Source organism: Numenius arquata, chromosome 11 (assembly GCF_964106895.1).
Source record: "Numenius arquata chromosome 11, bNumArq3.hap1.1, whole genome shotgun sequence".
NCBI classification, from domain to species: Eukaryota; Metazoa; Chordata; class Aves; order Charadriiformes; family Scolopacidae; genus Numenius; species Numenius arquata.
In genome coordinates this window covers 36,417,239-36,434,061 of record NC_133586.1, presented here as the reverse complement: position 1 = coordinate 36,434,061, position 16,823 = coordinate 36,417,239, and the positions used below count along the sequence as shown (strand labels likewise).

The following is a 16,823-nucleotide window of genomic DNA, read 5'->3' as shown; positions in this document are numbered from 1 at the left end:
GTTAAAAATCTACAAAAGTACATGGGAATACATTTGGCATATTGTAGTATAGATCCCAGCGCTTAAAAACCTATGATCAGAAGTTGCTCACCAGAGCAATAAATCAGAGACAAACTAGCCATGACTACGTTGGCTTCCCATTTCACCATTTACAGATACTGCTAAGGTCAATCTGCCCTCCCCCAGCAGAAAAACTGGAAAGAGCAAAGACAAACAAACTGTCTCTGTTACTTAAACTTGAAGATATTATCCAAGATGAAAATTCCAAAAACTGTAGAAAAATAACATACTTTGGGACTCAAACTAAAAATTAATTTCAGTGGAGGAAACTGTCATGTGTTCCTTCGGGTCTGAGGTTCATGGTGGTTGCCCAAAATTCAATCTAATACCAACAGTAAAACAGTTACTGGATTTTTAAAATTATTTTTTCCCTGTCTCTTGGACCCAAATGTGCACAGAATTCCTGGAGAGATGGATTGAAGGATTTAGGTTAAAAAGAAAGGCTCCACTGAGCCTTTGGGAAGAGTGCAATTTTGTAGCATGGAGGTTGCTATCCAAAAGTAAGAATTTACTAGCGGTTGCTTTATGAGGTTACTTGAGAGGTGCCTGAGAAAGTAGATTAGAAAAAAATCACCTTTCCCACAAAAAAGTACACATTGAGATATTTTGCAGATGTTGACTTTTAATGTTAGCACAGTAACTAGGGTTTGTGTAGACACATAAGCACAGCATTATCTTTTTTTGTTTCTTTTTGCTAACAGAATCCCTCAGGTAGTAGGAGTGGGAACAATAGCTGTGGTAAAACGCGATGCTATTACACTATGCATGCAAATAAGAACATTTATGTATGAGAAAGTAAGTATTGCCTTGACCAAAAGCATGCACTGAGAAGACTGCCATGGGGTTGGGGCGGGGGAGGGGAGGGGAAGATGGCATCTACTTTAGTAGGGATATAATTAAAAGTAGGAGTGTTTTTTTCAAAGACTAGACTTAATGCAAAGATTAAAAAGTTGAACAGAGAAAAGTTTCCTTTTGTAATGTTCTGCCTTCTGCTAATTAATAAAGACAGAGTTCATACATTCCTTACAAAAATTCAGCAAAAATTATGACAGTGGTTTGTTTATTAAATTAGGTTGTTGGCAGGATGAAAAAAAATTCTATAACATGAATTATAGCTGAAAACGGCTCATAGCCTACATAAAAAGTTTGAGCTAAATAAATACAGATGTAAGTTATGTTTATATAATGAGAAACGCTGCTGAGCTAAGAATTTTAGGTTAGTAAGTGTGAACTACAGACCCGATTCTGCAAACACTTATCAATACCCTCAGCTTTACTGACACAAGAAGCCTCATTGATCCCAACAGGAACATATGTGCGCATAATCTTAAATATATGCATAAGTGCTTGCAGGAATGATGCTTGAAAGCATAAACAGAATAGAAAGTTATTTCCACAGAAATCCACTGAGTAGCAGAAACCCACACATTTGCCCATTTCTCAGTATTAATAATTTCTTTTAACATATCTAGTTAACATTTTTCTGAGTGGCATTCACTTTCTCAGAGAAAATTTTATCTGGTTTCTTCAAACTCTTTGGAAAAATCTATTTAATTATTCATCAGATCCTTGGCAAATATTTGTGAAACAAACCAGCATAAAGGATGGTGCCTTCTACACTCCACTACTTCAATGGAAGCTGAGGGTACACATCTCTTACAGGGAGCAAGCCCCTATTGAACCTAGGATTACAAACAGCTTTGAAGACAAAGAGCTATTTTACCAAGCTGGAACAGGGAGATGGGAGTGAAATGCCCTCTGTTTTTGTTTTGTTTTTCAGTAGTAGTCATCAACTTTGAGGACAAAGAGCAAAACAAAACATTAATCAAATCCAGATTTTTCAAAGTACATTTGCACTCAACAACTCCCATTTTAAGCACCTACACTCACCAGCAGATGTTCTCTTCCAGGACCAGCTGATCTTATGGAAAAGATTACTGTCCCCCAGGCTGTTTCGAGCCATGTGCCCCCATCCCACCCTTGCTGGGGTTTACTGTCCTTTCAGAAAAGCCAGACAAATTGCCTTGCACCATTTCTCCTTCAATCATTTCAGCAAAATAAACTAGATTGGGCAAAGAGTTATTATTTAAACAGTTTAACTCAAATGAACTTCTTTGGACTGAAGGAGACTTGGGAGCAATCAGACAACTATCTTAGCTGGAATGTCCATGGTGGAGAATAGCCTGCAGCAGGAAGGAGAGACAAGCAGCTGTGGCACGCAGGGAAGAGCAACTTCCTCAGCTGGCACAGCTGGAGCCAGAAAAGAACATTCATCCATGGCTTGAGTAAGCAGATGGATTTCCAAAAGGGCTCTGCTTTCATTTAGGGCAATTCAAAGGAGCAGATGGATCTCCTAGAGAGCTCAGCACTCTATAGATAGAAGAAATCCAATCCGAAATTTGGGTGCTGAGCACTTCAGAAAATATGCAACATCCTTTAGATGCACAGTCAAAACCCAAGGCAATTTGGAAAAGATCAAAAATTCAAAATTTGGGTGCTGAATAGATGCAATAAAAAAAAAAAAAAGAAAAAGAAATCACTGCACTTCACTGACACACAGGACAGACTCTGCACCCATGTTTGCCTTCTGGTTTGTCATTTCACTACATTTGGTGCTGACCTACTTGAAAAATTCCCCCTTTGGTCTGGAGGCCAGTCTCTTTAAAATATCCAGTCCCAAAGGTATAAACTGTTACGGGACAATTTGAAACCAGTAGCCAGAGACACAAACCAAATAAATCCACATTTAAAGTAGCAATGCCAACCAATGAAAATTATATGCCTACCATGTTCCAGATAAGAAGGCGTACCTTCCGAGGGATCGAGTCTTCGAGCTCTCCGCCCATGTTTGGAATTGTTGTGTACAAACATATTGTCCGACACTGCCAACACATGACCATCAACATTGACTGTTGTAGACACCACAACCTGCAAGCACAAGAGCAAAATGGAGGAAAATTTGGATATATATGTATGTTTTTTAAGAAGCACAGAGTGTAATAAACTCAGTTAAATAAATAACAGCTGGGAGCTGTAGAAAATTGCATAGCTATTTCACATAATAACTGGTGCTTATGCTGTACAAATCTAACAAGAGACGCTATTGATGAGTGGGTCTTTGGCATCACAAGCTTTTGATGCAGTTTTAAGTTAAATTACAGAGTTTGTAGCTGCATGGCAGACGGCACACTGTTAACCATCATTTTAACAAGAGGATCTTTATTAAGTATTTTTTCCCCTATATACAAGGGCAGCTGTGTTTCACCCTAAATTATCCTTCAGTTTCCATGCTGAAGTAGATAGAGCTGTTGACATTGCAAATGAGAATCGATTCAGAATAAAAGAAAACAAAAGTGTACTTTGTGAAGTTGCAATGTGCGTTGTTGCCTGCCTCCCCTCACCCTTCTCTACTGTTCTCCCCTTGGTACAGTCACTACAGGTTGTTGAACTTGCCCAAATTTCTCCCGAGATCTATCTCATCGAGTACATATAGGTATGTTTGTGTATACACACATGCTTGACAGTGGGGTCTTGATCTGGAGAACACAACCCTATTCATCCAGCGTTAGAATTATTTGTATTTCTCAACTTATCTCAATGTCAACACCTGGGATTTGGTTTGAGGTGAGGGGAGAGAGACAGAGAAGCACTGCCCTGGAGGAAAGATCTGATGCTTCTGCTCCCCAGAGTAGCCCAGGGTGGGAGAGGAGCCAACCCAGCAGGGGCAAACGGGTGTGGGGTCCAGAGTAGAAGACCCAACTGCTCAGAGATGTCCAGAGAGACCTCTCAACCTTGAGGCTCAGCAGGCACCATCCTATAGGAAATCCCCGTTCAGGCTGAGGGAACCTGAGCCACGAACCATTGTGGAGGAAATGGGGGGATGTATGGGGCAAGTACCTGGCCGAGCTGTGAGCTCATCACTCCAGGTGTCCTCCCACCCCACTCACACCAAGTGACCTCATCACCTCCCTGGCTTTCAATCAGCTGCCCCCTCCCACAGCCTTTTCCCAACAAAGTACAGTATTCCCAGGGTTTTACCCCAGCCAAAGATTTGGCCTTCGGCTGGCTGCTAGTTTGCCAGGAGCACGCGTCGCCTTCGAGAACTTTGACTAAAACAATAAGAAGAAATGACCTACACTTCTCCTTACATTAAACAGGGAAAGGGATTAAAAACTGAAACCCACAGAGATATGTTTATTCATGCGACCTCTTACAACCAAATATAATAATTGTCTGTTAATTGCAGTTTCAGCTCCCACCTCATGCTTCGACATGTGAAACAGCAATCAGCAGCTCCTGTTTAATCCACCTATTATGTTGACTAATTAACTTTGCTCGACAGTTTATTTCTTCCTCCATTATCAGCCCCTGTCAGCCGCAAGCACACTGCCGCAAAGGGGGACCTCAGCCCTTTTGATTGATCACCGATAGATTGACATGCAGATTAATTTAATTAGAATCACCTCACTTGAGAAATGAAAGACAATGGCAAGGGGGCTAATAGATCTGCTCTTATAATGAGGCAAGCCTCCAGAGCCACGGCAGAGGATTTCTGATTTATTTTGCTGAATTCCCCAGTCGCTCTGAAAGGCTCTCGCTTTAATTGTTCTTGGTTTTGAGAGGCTTTAGCCTCTGAAGAGGTGAAATGCTTTACAAGGATTGGCAAACATTGCTTCAACTCTCTCAGGAAGCTGCTGCCTCTCAAAGTTGGTCAAATGGGGACATTTAAAGGATCGCTTACAACAATTCAATTTCATCACTTGAATCTAAAAAAAAAAGTTAAAGAAAAATTTTTTCACCTATTTCTGGTCAGCAATTAAAACGGTCAAAAATACAAAGTTAAGCGATGCTGCTAAATTGCCCATAGCTAATCCCAAAGTATCTGTCTTTAAAAAGAGTAATACAAAAGAGAATAGTTTACATCTAAAGGATCCTAAAACCATCCCTCAGAATGGCAATCCAGACAACAGGGTTTTTTTGTGTGTGTTTTAAGTGAAAGATATTAAAATACAGAATAAATGATTCAAGAGCTCTTACAGATGGAAATTCGGGAAAAAGAAATCACCAAACACTGTAGGTAAGTTTTTTCCGAAATCAAACTAAAGGGAAAAAAAACCCCAAGCCCTATATATAAAATTCCAAAAGGGATTTCAAAAGTAATTTACCCATTGCATTCCTGAGGGATAGAATACAGTTTATGATATTTTCAATAAAATATGATCTTATAGTAAGTGGCTCAGGGTTTGCAATCTTATTTGTGCACTTGCAACCATTGTAAATTCTTTGCAACTGGGATTTTGAGCCAAGTTCTTAGCTGGCATTGCCTGTCACAGCTCCATGATTTATGCCAGCTCCTTATCTTCTATGGGTCTGCCTAGATGCATATGAAAATTAACACTATTACAATTAATGACGATGGCTACGACATAAAATATTTTCCCCAATCCTCAAACCATATAGATACACACAGATTTCCCACTGAAGCTGATCAATCCTGTGCTGAAACCCAAACTTTTGAACATTTCCAGAAACAGGATTCCAGAAAAATAATGGGTCAAGAGTAATAATAGCAAGTTAGGTCTCAATCCTGTGCAAAACGTATATATAAGTAGCTGCCTTTATACGTGCACCTTTCTAGGGAGACACTCAAGGGAACAATCCTAGTGAGGGCAGTTTTATGTGAATAAATCTACATTTAATTCCCCACACACACCTTCAGGTTTCCAAAACTGTTGATGCAACACATTTTGAATTACTTAACAGTGTCTTCCTACCTACCTCCTGAACAGAGTTTGATTTACTACAAAGAGACCACATTGGTGTGGTTCTTCGGTGTCGTTAGCAGAAGGAACTATAAAAGGAATCCCCAAGAGAAACTGTTTCCAGTCTCAGGAAATGCAGACAAAAAGGTGGTTACTTTATCTGTCTGAAAAAAAATGATTATTCATAGTGCACCTGTAAGAAGCAGCACACGCTTACTGTTTAATTCTTTAAACGAAAAATCTCATTAATATTGGAATACTGAACATACACTGCACTAACAAAATATTAATACCCTTCATCATTAACAGAGAAAAAATATACCTTGAATATTGTGTGCCACAGTTACATACTTGGATTGCTACAGAGCACTTACATACTTACAAGTTCTACTCATATTTTTTAATCTAAAAAAAATACTACACTCTCCTCATTTTGATTTTGAAACGACTGGGATATGTTCAAGCTAAAGCACATGCTAAAACTAATTTGTGGAGAAATCATAAAATTAGGGGGAGGGGAGCGCCAAAGTATACGTGGAATGGGCACTGAGGCATCCTAAAACACAGACCATAGCAAGAGGGAAAGGCACACTACAGTTTAATAAATGATTAATGAGGTGCTGACACATTAATGTAAGCACAGGGACAACCAGGCCTGCCAAATCTCAAACCTTTCCAAATTTTGTCAACAAAACACAGTTTTAATTTGGGACAGGCAAACACGGAAAATGATTTTGAGCTTTAGCTTTAGCCCTTCATAGATTTTGAATTTAAATCCTGTATCAACACCAGGGGAGACAGAGGTATGAAAGAAACACATCTGTTTACAACTTTCTTCAATGAAGTTGGCACTATCAACTGCATTAACGTATCATGGCTCTGTGAATTATTCTGCCTGCCATTAAATAGTTCATTTTGTGAATACTTTGGAGCTTAGCTTAAAAAAAAAATAAAAATATTCAGAGACCAGGAGCCTGGAGATCAAGCTATTTATCCACGTTTAGCACTCGGCCTGTTTATTTGTTATAGTACCTCACCTAATATATCAAAATTAAGCATTGCATGACTCCTCATTTTTAACCACAGCCCATTAAGCTTTGCTAACTGATTAAGACATAGCATGTTCCTTGTGCTTTTCATTTTCTCTGATGTATGGTGAGGGATCTGACATTTTTGCGATGTCCCCAACATCCAGTGGCACAGGCAGAGAAAATCTGATTAAGACGATTTCCAGGTTTGAAGTATGTCATTAGTGTTAAACCTGTAGCTCCTGTGTTTGCTGCTCTTTGAAAGCTATGCAGAAATGCACAAACGGCAATGTCTTTATTTTCATCACCACTTGGTGACCTCTTTCTACAATGCGTTGACTTCTTTATTCTAGTAACTAAAAATCACTCTCCATTTAACAAGACACTTAAAAAGGTGCCTAACTTAAAGCACATAAGTACAATACATTCAGTAATTTTGCTCACGTGCTTGAGGACAGGCCGGGTGCTTAATTACCTTGTTGAATTGGGCTACAGCTCTCACTGCTATTTTTCAGCCTTTTATTTTTTTTTTTTTTGCCTTTCCCTTCTCTGGGGATGGAGCCTTGCATGTCCAAATTCCATTATCTGGGATTCATGAAGCATCATTTCTGTCTCTTATGCAAATTTGCAAAAAGACACAAGTGGCTTCAATTCAAACATGAGTGGCAGCGTCCCATGGAGGCAAACTAGCAGCCTAGGCTGAGGAAGAGGTTGTGGTAACAGAATCAAACAGCATGGCAATTTCTAAGTGACTTTCAAGGTTTTCATAATAAACGAATGTTTGGGGTTTTATGCAGTGACTCAGTATGAAAAGTTTCCTCTAAATTAAAACTTGACATGTGTCAGTTTGCAAGCAGTTGTGCTAAAACAAGAACAACAAGATAACTAGAGCACCTGGGTTTCATTAATTACAATAACATACTAAACTGTTTAGTTTGTATGAATGAGTTTTTAGTGCTGAAAAAGAAAATCTGAGCAGAGTTCACTGATGGTGCCATCTAATTATTATTATTATTATCATTATTATTATTACTATCACCACCACTAATTGGGGCACTACAGCCCATCCCACCAAGACTGACGACTTGTGATGAAGAATGCAAAACCAGACTGAGCATCTGCTCCATGGGGTTTCTGGAATAAAAAGGCAAGGTTGGACAAAGGTGACAATACGTGGTATCACCAGATGTTTTGTGCGTTTGGGCTGATGAAACACAAAGAGATTAAATATCTTCTTAAGGACAAGCAGGGAGGCTGTAGCACAGTTGAACACTTAACTGTTCTGAGTCCCTGCATAGTACTGGACTTCTCCTCTCTGGCTGTCTCCTTCTGCTAATAGAGACACAGCTAACACAGCCAGGGCCAGCACTGCTCCAGCACACACTTTGGCTGGCACTTGACACCGCTTCAGTTGTCACATGCCTGGACACCTCAGACATGCAGAGAAATGTATTTCCTTCCAGGCTCGCAACTGCTTTTATGTTAGTCTTGTTAACGTTATTACATTTGCGTGCAATGTTCAGGATGAAACTTCCTAATTTGTTTCTATATGTGAGTCTGAAAGAGGTTTCACATAGGTCACCCAAATCAACACACACTCTGCCTCTTCCCTGTACTTTCTTAACCTCTCTTATACCATACAATAATCAGACAATTCCCTGCTGCAGGAAAAAAACCCCACCAAACCTACTAAGAAAGGAAATTTTCTGCAAGCCCTGTTCTTAGATAGTGCAAGACTTGTGTCTCTGGCCCTTCACTGTTGGTCCCATCAAAACCATAATCTGCCTTCTAACAACTTCTAGCAACTTTGGGGGGCTGATGAATGAGAGACGACAGCCAAAAGATGGAGAAAGCTCTGGGCGGTTTAACAGTCCAGCACAGATAGGGGAATGAAGCAAAGGAAGGGAAAGTGTTCATATTTTTATTTTTATTTTTTGTGAAAAGTGTATGCTACCATTTAAAAAATATCTGGAAATACTTTACTCTCATGGTTTTTTAACCAGAACTTTGACATAACTACTAGAAACCTTGTAAGTCACTGGCAATATTTCAAAGACAGCTGATAGCAAACCGTCCACTGACTTCACAGGGGCCCAGATTTCACTTGGTTCCTGTACAACATTGTCTCAAACATCTAGGACCATCCTACCATTGAGATACTACGTGTATGCTTGGTCCTTTTCACCCCAATAAATTATAAATTGTGCCTTTATGCCTGGAATCTGTAGAGTCCGGCTGTTTTATTTTAAGTCTATTGCTAAAAGAGCAAGAAGTTCAAAATTTAAAAAAAAAAAAAGAAAAAAAGAAAAAAGAAAGAAAAGCAGCTACCGTAAAACAATAAGCCTGGGCACTTAACAGAATGCTGCAAGCTTCAATACCACCCAGTATTATAGTATAAGTGGTTCACTCCGCTGAAAGTGATTAATTTCTTGAAAATGCTAAGGTCACACTAATTGACATGACCTGTGTAATTAAGCAGTCTCTGTTTACACACGGAAAGCTCAACTGCTGTGAAGCCGGGTTTGTATGACAGAATGTCTTTACAAGTCAAGAGATCAACAACCTTTCCTATGTCCTACCTACTCGCCGACACAGGCTCCTGATTGCTGTTCTGAGAGAACACGCAAAGGCATTACCATATGAAAATCAGCCTCGAGCCTGGACGAGCACAAATCCAGCAGAGTGTACATGTTGTGAAGCAAGCTCTGACAGGCCCCAGGGGTGACTGCTTGGCCTAAATCCCTGTGCTGGTGAGAGTCCTTTTTCCACTTTCTCCTTCAGTGATAATGCCCTCTTGAATCACAGGAGAAACGTGATGGAGAGAGGCGTGTGGGGTGAGAAGCCGAGGGCTCTGCCATGCTAATCCTAGCTCTTATACTGATTAATTTAATCCCTGTGGCCACATCTCCTCAATTCTGCACTTCTATGCTTGGAGGGGCAAATAACACCCTTCTGCCTTCCAGCACTGTTGCAATTAAGCACTTCAACAAAAGACATATGTGCTACATATAAATAATATTGCCATTTACATAGCATTTAGCACTTTTACTTAGGTACGACAATGCTGGAAAAGAAGCAAATGACGTCCTGAGCTATAGCAGAAAGCAACCACCTTTTGGAGTTGTCTTCTTCCAGAGACCCATGCAGTCTATGGGACAAATCTCCTGTTTCTTCCTCAGAACCCTGAGGCAAACCCCCACTGACAAACTCTATCGTGTTTTCTCCCTGGGACTCTGCTGCCAGCACTGGGGAAGGCAAGTGCTGGCTTCCGAAGGGACAGTGCTGGACAGTGCCCACCTTCCGAAGGGACAGTGCTGGACTTAATCGCAAAAGTAGTTGTGGACGTAAGTATAGCTTAAAAAAATGACCTTGGCCATCTGAAGATGTGCTGATACTACAGTTCCCAAGCCCCACTGCCACATGCTGCAACAGCAGGGACATACCAGCCTAAAACATCCCAAGAAAGATACACCCAATGACAGTTTTTTCCAAATGCTGGCTACAGGGATGAACCTGCATTCCATTGATGCAAGTTTATGAGTCTTTAACACTGCTGAAGAATAACTGCTGAAGTGTAGTCATGACCCTGATTTTATTAATTGCTCTTACACCCTCCTCTGCCCCTTCCAATAAATATGGTGCTCACTTAGTGTTTACATGAAGGCAAATAGTTCCCCAGCCAGAAGGGAATATCTTAGAGCGGGGCAGCCCCATAACCTAATACAAAAGTAAGGTCATTTTGATTTTTCCTTTTCATGCTTTCACTTCCCGTGGAGGTGACATTATCTTCAAGAGTTCTCTTGTCCAGAGCAAGAAAACCCAACTGCTTCCTGCCAATTCTGCTGTGACAAGAAGTCCTCAGGCAATATTCTGTGACCTTATGTTTTTAGCATCTTCCACTGAATTACTAGGTTAGTTTGGGTCAAAGTACTTCTGTCCCTAACAGCTGCTGATTTTTAAAGGAGGAAGCGTGTCCGACTGACCTGGAATCGACGCATGTCTCGAGGGTTTCCTGCATTTTTTAGGCAATTTTGGTTACATTTGAGGAAAAATTTCAAGAAGAACCTGTGGAGAAAGAGAAACGGACATTAATGTCTTATAAACAGTGTGTAGTAGTACTAAGTAACATCCATACATTTGGTCCAACAAAGCCTTATTTCCATTTGTATTCCCAACTCGTCCCACAAATCATCCCACTGACCATCCAAAGAGAGAGTGGAGCTTGCATGGGCCCCAATCAAGCAAAACATGTAACAATGTCCTAAACATTTAAGCATTAAATTAATAGATCTCTTGTGTCAGTGCCATTAAAGTTTGCAGAGTCAGTCCCTCTACCAGGCTTAATGGCCAGCTTGTGCCATCCATAGCAGCGAGGAAGTAAGAGACACGTATTTCAGCACAGCAAAAAGGGGACAGAAAAATGCCAGCCAAGAAAATTCTCTTATGTATAAATGGGGTTTTGTTTTACAAGTTTGCTGTCGTGTGCAAATTTTGATTTAATACAAAAATACTGAAAATGTTCCATACGGTTGAAATCTCCCTTCCACAATTAAACCCAATTTGTGCATAAAATTAATGCTCAAATAGCGGTTAGTGGGAGACAAAAATCCTGAGAGGAGAAGGGGGGAAGTCTTGATTAAAAGACTGACTTCACAGAAAATTGAAATATTTTCAGTGCAGTCTATTTCCTGACCATACACAGTTCACTGAAGTAGCTATACGTCCCTGACATATATCTCTAAGAAAAGACATTGCATTTTACAAAGCCAAAGAAAAAAGCAAACATTTCACCGAAAATATTTCCTTCAGTGTTATGCATCAGTGGACTGTAAACTCATAAAGACAAGTCAATGAATAATAGTGGGTCTCAGATTCCAGCCTTCCTCCCCGAGAGCCAAAGTTTATCAATCTTTTGTCCAAAATAAACTACAGACTAAGGTCTACTAAAGCTCAGCCATGCAAAATTTAATCCTACAGCAAGTTTAGAACCTAGCGCAACCAGCCAGAGCAGCATTACACTTGCAATAACCATCAGTTGACTAAGCAGAAGCTAATCTGACCTGTCTCCATATGCAGAAAGTGGGGCGGGGAACTGTTTGATCCTGTCTTGCTTTAAATCAGAAACTTAACTTTTGCAAGCATCCATCTTTTAGCACCCAAACTGAACGCTAGGTCAGCAGAATTTGCACTCGCTGCCACCAAGAAAGGCAAAACTGCAGGGTAAACAGAAAAACCCTGTTTGATGAGCAGCGTTCTTTACCTGACTCTAGTTCTGATGCCGCCCCTCAACAAGGCAAGTTTTGGTGCTTGTTCCTCCATGCCAAGACAATCATACTAGGCAAATGGCTGCAAGGACAAATCGAAACTACAAAGGACTGTTTTCATTAAAGAAAAGTAAGGTAATGAGGAGGATTATAAGAAGTGATGCTTGGGATTATCAAGGACTGGATCTCCTGCCCCAGGAAGCCCCTTCTAGACCTGTGCTCCTAAATAAGAGCAAGCAATCAACATAAAATAAACAGCCACCACATTGAACAGGGGTTTGGAGACACTGTGTTTGTTTACGCTAAAATAAAAAGCGGTGTAAGCCATTATGTTTTCTCATCAAGCAGGTTCTGATATTCAATAATGGAAAGTTGGTGCTATTTGTTGTACGTGTGTGTGTCTTTTTAAGCCTCTAATGGCCAGCTGTGACAGCCTGACTCAGATTGTGTAGAAGGAGCTGTCAGCACAAATCTTGGCATCTCGAATCCAGACAACTGCTTGCCACCAGGCGAGGATTTGTACTCGTGCCAGAATGGATTTTGAGAGACAAGCAAATAGGGCATTAATTCCGCCAAAGAAAAACGAAAAGCGAGGAGAGTTCAGGATCTTACACTTCAGATGATGGCTTTCCTGTCAACAGCTCGTCATTTAACTCATGAGCTATGAAGGGCACGGACATCAGATCCCTCTTGCCCTAAGCTGGCCCTGTCATGCGAAATGCTGGCAGGATCCAGAGACCACCCCTCCGTGTGAGATTGCTTGCTGAAATAAAAAGCCTGGCCATCTGTTGGGAGGCAAAGACATCCCTGTCAGCTGGTGCCTACAGCCTCGAACAGGCCCTTATGTGGCAAAGCCTCTCCGAGCCACTTACTCTTTGGGGAGAAGCCGGCGCTGCCCCGGGTTTGCCGGGGGATTTTTGGCGGCTTCACCAAGCACCGAGCCCAGCAGCTGCCCACCCGGTCTGCTGTGGCCCTGGAGCAACGCCTCGGCCCGGAGCGGAGCTGGGACATGCAATAGTGAAAAATATCTGTGCTGAAAGACAGCATCAGCCACGCAAACATGGGAAGCTTCTTGCCAGCCTGGCTTTGCACAGCACACATGAGTGCTGGGCAATGGGGGTTTGCAGGTTGACTCAAAGGCCCCAAAAGAGATGGAAAGCTCCTCGTGAAGCTCTCCAGAGAAACACTAGGCCTTCCCGTCCCTTACAAAGTCTGAGCTCAAGTCAGCTCATAGGCCTGGAAAATCACTATGAAATACAAGAGTTGGCTTTTGGGGTCTGCAGGCTCTAACCCAAAGTTTCAAAGTCTAACCCCGTTTGCACTGTGCTATCTCCCCCAAATTCTACAGAAGTTTCACCAAAAGAAACTGCAGAAGAAATGAAGCTCATCTATTTAAACCTACCAAAAAACCTCAGGCAAGCAAGCAAACAAAACTTCCTTTGAATTAAATCAACTCCAGAAAAAAAAATTAACTTAAAAACCTAACAGTATTTTCAGAGGAACTTTCAAGACACCAACCTTACACAACCAAGTTCGCTCACTGCATTTTAAGTAAAAAGTCACCAGTTTACAGAACACATTCTGCCAAGCTTCCTGTTTTTATTCCACTGAAAGACAAAACAAACTATAGGCTGCACTTTGTTTTGGAACACACCAGAGCCGGAGTCCCCCCAGCTACACAAAAGCATCCCACGCTTGTCTAGGCAAGAGCCGAGCAGCTCCCGCCCTGGCACGGTGTGTGCCGGCTGATGGTCTCCCCCTGCTTTGGCAGAAAAGCGGATGGGAACAGATCAGGACAAGGGTAGAGTGGAGTGGTTTGATTCACGGGGTTCAGCCCAGTCTCTCCATTCTTGCTTTAAGCCGCCTGTTCAGGTGCCTTCTTCACCTTCAGCCCGGTCCTGCCAGCCTTCCTCATTAGCAACACTTCACTCTGCAAATATTTCAGATTTAGATTGACAGGACTGGTCCAGGAGAAGTGCCAACAGAGCTGAGCTCTTTGTAAGCTTAAACATCCATCCCTGTTTGTTTGCATCTAACTTCTTCACAGTAGGTTATTTTTTTTCAGCTCTAACTTTCTCCCCGTTTGGCAGGGCTGTATAGCATTAATACTAACCACGGAGGATATATAGCATTAATACTAACCACTGGGGTCTGAAATTCATTCCCAAGATGAAAAAAATCTGCAAAACACAGGAGTGTCAATAAAATCTTCAACTTTAACTCTCTCTCCAAACTTATGTGACTGCTGAAAACCAGCTCTTCTGCTGCACAAGACTCAGTCATCAATTAAGCTTATTGCTACCATTGAAGGTTTTTTTTTCATGAATCAAACAAAGTAAATTTTCTTACTCCCTTCCTGCCTACTAATATCCCTGGTGTGAAGAGCACTGGTGCCTGTGGAGCAGAGAAACACAAGCCAGCTCCATGCACATCAGCTCAGGTCCAGAAATATGCAAGCTTTTAAAAAGCACCTGGATTTACAGACTTACATTGCTATTAAAGCAAAGAACTCCATGCTTCACCTCCTATCTGACAGAGATATGGTTGGAAGGTATGGGACTAAAGTTTGGGGGAAACCCAGTTAATTTTAGATTAAACTTAGGGATGATAAGACGCAGCTCAGCGTAGGCTGCAAAAACTGTTCCAGGAGTGAAGCTGATGAGCAGTCAGTCCATGCCATGGCACTGTACTACTACAAATCTCTAAGTGCAAGGAGCGATGTAGAAATATAACCATCAGTTAAGTACAAACCACCAGTCTGAATCAGACCCAAAATTAACTTGAACTTCTGTCTGCCAGGTAGAAGCTCTAACAAATGGGTTATTGGCTCTTTCGGGGGTGTTCTCTCCTCTCTCATAGCGCGATAGAAAATTCCTTTTTGGAGCTGAAGCGTTTTTTTCTAACTGCTGCATTCCCGAAAATGCTTTTGCCATTACCTTCCCCTTTCTGCTAGTGAGGGACTCTTACACCAGCCCAGTCTGAGCTCCCTGGTTGCTCCCGCTGCCTTCCCACGTTGTTACTGCTGAGTCCTGACACCAACTCCCTCCTCGTTCCTGCTCCTTCCATCCACTGGTTCCTCTTGTTCAGCTGAAGGATCTATAGCAAGCAGGCTACCAGATGGAGGTCACTCCACTTTTATAAAATATTCCCTGCCATTCATCGCTGGCCACCTCATCCATCGCACAGCAAACCCTTTGGCTTTGTGCAATACCCTCCCCAGCAGCATCCCGCTCTTTGTCAGTGCTAACTACCACAGTGATTTAAATTAAATAAATACAGCAGAAATGGAAATACTAGCAATAAAGATGTAAAAGGATTTTGCCCTCCAATTTTTCTTGCCACTACAAATTAATATCCATGTTTATTAAAAATAAACTAAGAAGTAAATTAAAGAAAGCAAGCTCTGACATGATCTAGGTTGGCTTTTCTCTCACTCCCCTGAAGGAAATTTAAAGGAACTCAAACATGAAGGCTTAGCAGTAGGATTTTCTTGCCATTGCCACAATAAATATGTCTGTGGAAGGAGAAAAAAATAGTTGGAAAGAAGACCTGCTGCATTCCTGATGCTGAAGAAAAGCTTGTTTGTTCCCAATACATTGGAGAAGTTGTTCCAGAACAGTTCATCCATGTGAAAATACGACAGCTGTCGTGCTGCCAAGGTCAGCCAGACCAGTGGCTATCCAGAAAGTGAGTGCCGGTTATACAATTTAAACCTGGCTAGGGCAAACAAAATAGACAAAAAGCACCTTTTCTGAAGCATAAAAGCATTTGATAGAAGAGGACAACTTTAGCCTCCTGGTTGAAACGCAGCAGTAAGTGTATGTGGGTTTGCAAAATTAGTAAAACCAAAATACATGGGCCAGTGCAATAATTAGCAACCGTCCATCAGATAAAAGGATTGCACACCCATTCTGTATGACATACCAATTCAGCCGAGTACTAAATATGTGCATAAATTTAAATACTGAAGCAGTACTGATGGAGACAAAGGTATTATTCACATACTTGAGTACCTCACAGAACCAGCTCTGCCGCCAGCCTATCTCCTTTCTTTGGTTGTCCTCCCAGCAAAAGAGGATGCTGGGGATGTGATGCTACAAATACAGTTGTCTCAAGCAATATCTGATGGGTATGTTATTTCTGGTGAAAACTTGGCATATCAAGAAGTACCGAAGCCAATACAGGGGTGAGTCCACAGGTCACCAACAGGCAAACAGTGCATGCGCTTCAGCCCTTTCATTTGCTTCTTCAGGGTTTTCCGGGCACTCCTCACACACTTCTCTCTTTCTCAATCAGTAACTTCTACTGCACCTACTGGTAACAAGATCTAGTTATTTGCCACTAAAATAAAAATATAGAGAAAATGCATTGTTTAATGCAATTTTATTTGGAAAAGTAAATAATCAAAATGTAGAAATGTCCCTTTAGAAATTTCAGAATGACAAAGTTAATTTTTTTCCCTTTCAAGATGACTCTTCTAATCAAGACTGCTATTTTACATTGGAAAATTCCCAACTTCCTAAAAACTAAGCTAAAATAAAACTTTTTTTTTTTTCTTGAACAATAGTTTCTTGAATTTCCCAACATTTTTAAACTTTACTTGGAGTACTTTTTTATTCCATTTTGCCAGAGAAAAATTGTCAAAATAATGAAATTTCCTACACTACAGAAAATGTGCGCTCAGCACAGCTCTAGTAAAAACTGCAGCA

General features: G+C 41.2%; 1 protein-coding gene across 14 annotated transcripts in view; it reads right to left on the bottom strand.

Moving 5' to 3' along the window:
• The window catches only part of EBF1 (EBF transcription factor 1), a 280,609-nt gene that overhangs the window by 93,659 nt on the left and 170,127 nt on the right, over positions 1-16,823 (bottom strand). For 8 of the 14 annotated variants that reach the window (XM_074156299.1, XM_074156295.1, XM_074156296.1 and 5 more), the window contains exons 7-8: positions 10,834-10,915; positions 2,847-2,988 (exon numbers count right to left, since the gene is read on the bottom strand). In XM_074156299.1, the coding sequence (XP_074012400.1) occupies positions 2,847-2,988; positions 10,834-10,915 (224 nt within the window). The remainder of the gene's footprint in view (positions 1-2,846; positions 2,989-10,833; positions 10,916-16,823) is intronic. The other 6 variants (XM_074156297.1, XM_074156298.1, XM_074156301.1 and 3 more) reach the window with 1 other exon arrangement.